Source organism: Myotis lucifugus, unplaced genomic scaffold (assembly GCF_000147115.1).
Source record: "Myotis lucifugus unplaced genomic scaffold, Myoluc2.0 scaffold_409, whole genome shotgun sequence".
NCBI lineage: Eukaryota > Metazoa > Chordata > Mammalia > Chiroptera > Vespertilionidae > Myotis > Myotis lucifugus.
Genome location: NW_005871457.1, coordinates 640,795 through 643,633, shown reverse-complemented (window position 1 = coordinate 643,633; position 2,839 = coordinate 640,795). Strand labels below are relative to the sequence as shown.

At 63.2% G+C, this 2,839-nt stretch overlaps 1 protein-coding gene across 1 annotated transcript in view; it reads right to left on the bottom strand.

Annotated features, from left to right (window-relative positions):
* Positions 1-1,284: 1,284 nt before the first annotated feature.
* KCNF1 (potassium voltage-gated channel modifier subfamily F member 1) overlaps positions 1,285-2,839 on the bottom strand; it is a 19,130-nt gene continuing 17,575 nt past the window's right edge. Inside the window, 4 exon segments of the mRNA XM_006102353.3 lie at positions 1,285-1,347; positions 1,349-2,599; positions 2,602-2,664; positions 2,667-2,831. Coding sequence (XP_006102415.1) covers positions 1,321-1,347; positions 1,349-2,599; positions 2,602-2,664; positions 2,667-2,831 — 1,506 coding nt within the window. The 3' untranslated portion in view covers positions 1,285-1,320.

Genomic DNA, 2,839 nt, shown 5'->3' with positions numbered 1-2,839 from the left:
ATAAGTGCTCAGAAGGAAGGTCGGGGAGCTGAATCCACAGGCCTTAGACCACACAGCTAAGGAGTGGTGGGAGAGGGAAAGGAGGGAAAACTGAGCTAGAAGGATCTCAGATATCTCTTCCTGGTTTCAGACCCATGTCTGTCTGTCTCTGTTTCTTGGGGCTCCCCACCCCGGCCGGCAGGGGCCACCTGGGCAGGCTCAGGTAGTCCACCTACTCCCTCAGAGGTGCTGGTGCAAGAAGGAGGGAGGAACTGGAGGGCAGCCTTGCCCATCCCAGGGAAGCTCAGGCCTGTCCTGGTCTGTAGGTCCACTCTCCCCTCATGCACCTAAGCATGTGCCTGTCCTCAGGTCACCTGGTGTCAGAGAGAGTGCATGGCCCAGCCCGTGTGGCTCAGTGGTGGAGCATCGGCCCATGAACCAGGAGGTCACGGGTTCGACTTGGGCTCAATCCCCAGTAGGGGGCATACAGGAAGCAGCATCGGGGACCACCCTCACGCCCCCCCCTCCCCGACACTCTCACATCAATATTTTTAGCCCTCTGCCTTCCTCCCTCTCTAAAATCAATAAAAAACATTTTTTTTAAAAAGAGAGAGACGATGCTTGGGCTTTGGGATCATCAGATCTGGGGTTGAATCCCTCCTTTGCGTGACCTTAGGCCCCAGTTTCTTTATCTGTAAAATGGGGATGCCTATCTAGCAGGGTTGCTAGAAGGAATGGGAAGAAGCTGCGAAAGGGTGATGAATCTGTGGTAACCACGCTGCCGGACGTGCCAGCTCGGTGGCCCTCGCCCTCCTGGGCGTGCCCGGGAGCGAGCTTCTCCTCAGAAGGAAAGAGGAGCTGCAGGCACAGAGCCTCCTGGAACGTGGCAAGGCTCCTTGGCGCCGAGCCCTGCGTGTGAGCCCTTCTGCAATTAGCTTCCAACTAAAAATACCCCCCTGGCCTGCACACCTACCTCCGGCCTGGCACGGGCCTGGCACTGGGCATGCCTGAGCCACCCCCATCCAGGGGTCGGGCCGGGGTGAGGATCCCCAGCCGGTAAGAGAACCTGCGACACGGGCGGGTGCACAGAGCAGGGCTTTATTGAAAGATACAGAACGGGACCAGGGTCCCTGCCACCAATGAAACAGCCTCCATCACCCCTCCTGCCTTGGCTCCCCGCCACCCCTCCCCAGCGCCGGCTCCCGGACAGCCAGTAACGCACGGGGTCTTACCCAGCCTCATGGCAGATGCCCAGAGGGCCTTCAGAGTTCAGCTCAGGAGTGGGGGGGGGGGGGCACAGACAGTCACAGCATCCGCCCACCTGCGCCCCAACGGCCCACGTCACTTGCAGCTCTGCAGCCGGGTCCTTGTGGTGCTTCTCCTGGGTCAGGAGGGGGATGACGGTGTCGCTGTGGGAAATCTTGAGCCGGCTGCCCCAGGCCCCCTCCTTGCCGGCCACGGGCTCCAGTGGTGGGAGGTTGTCCAGGTCGCCGAGGGAGCCCAGGGCCTTGCCCTCGCCCCCGCCGCCACCGGAGTTGAGCTCCATGAGCTCCAGCTCGTGCTTGGCCGCCGTCTCCAGGACGCGCTGCTTGTTGTAGTACCGGACGAAGTTGTTGATGATGGGGTGGATGGGGAGGGCGATGGCGATGACCCCGCACAGGAAGCTGATGGCCGCGTTCAGCTTGCCCAGCGTGGTCTTGGGGTAGATGTCACCGTAGCCCACGGTCGTCATGGTGATGATGGCCCACCAGAAGGACTGCGGGATGCTCTTGAACAGCGTCTCCGGGTGGCTCTGCTCCATGGTGTAGCCCAGGGCAGAGAAGACGAAGATGCCCACGGCCAGGTACATGAGCAGCAGCCCCAGCTCCTTGAAGCTGCGTTTGAGCGCGTAGGTGAGCGTCTGCAGGCCGGTGGAGTGGCGCGCCAGCTTGAAGATGCGGGCCACGCGCATGATGCGCAGCGCCTGCACGGCCTGCTGCACCTTGGTCAGCTCCATCATGCGCGCGCCCAGGTGCGTGAGCGTCAGGCTCACGTAGAAGGGCAGGATGGCCAGCACGTCCACGATGTTCATGAAGGACAGGACGAAGTGCAGCTTGTTGGGCGAGGCGAACAGGCGCAGCAGGTACTCCAGCGTGAACCAGCCGATGCACGCCGTCTCCACGCTCTCCAGCGTCGGGTGCTCCACGCGGCTGCCCTCGGCGTCCAGCACCTGCAGCTCGGGGATGGTGCCCATGCACATGACCATGGACGAGAGGAGGATGAGCAGGAAGGACAGCACGGCCACGGCGCGCGCGGGGCGCGAGGACTCGGGCTTCTCCAGGAACTTCCAGACGCGCTGCTGGCAGCGGCGCCAGCGCCCCGCGGCCGCGTCCAGGCCCAGGTCGTCCAGGATGAGCTGCACGCGGCGCGCGATCTCCTCCAGCTCCTCGCGCTTCTCGCGCAGGTGGCTGCGGCAGCACTGGTCCAGGAACTTGAGGTCCACCTTCCAGAAGTCCATCTCGCCCTTGAAGCAGATGGGGCAGATGCCCTTCTTCATGTGCACCTCCCCGAAATAGTACACCTCCAGGACGCACTTGAAGGCGTCCGGGTCGCGGTCGAAGTAGAAACTCGCGCTTCCCGGGGGTCGTAGTCGTCGCACAGGGAGAAGATGCTGTCGTAGCCGCCAGCCAGGCAGGTCAAGCAGCTCCCGCCAGCCGGGTCTCGGGATACCGGCTGAGCAGGTCTCCGTACAGCACCTGCCGGAACGCCCCCCCACGTTTCACCACGATCTTCCACGTCGGTCGCCCCACCCCGGGGAGCCCTGGGCTGCCTGGCTTCCGGGAGGCTTGCGCTTCCCCGGGTTTCGTCCATTTCTTCTCGG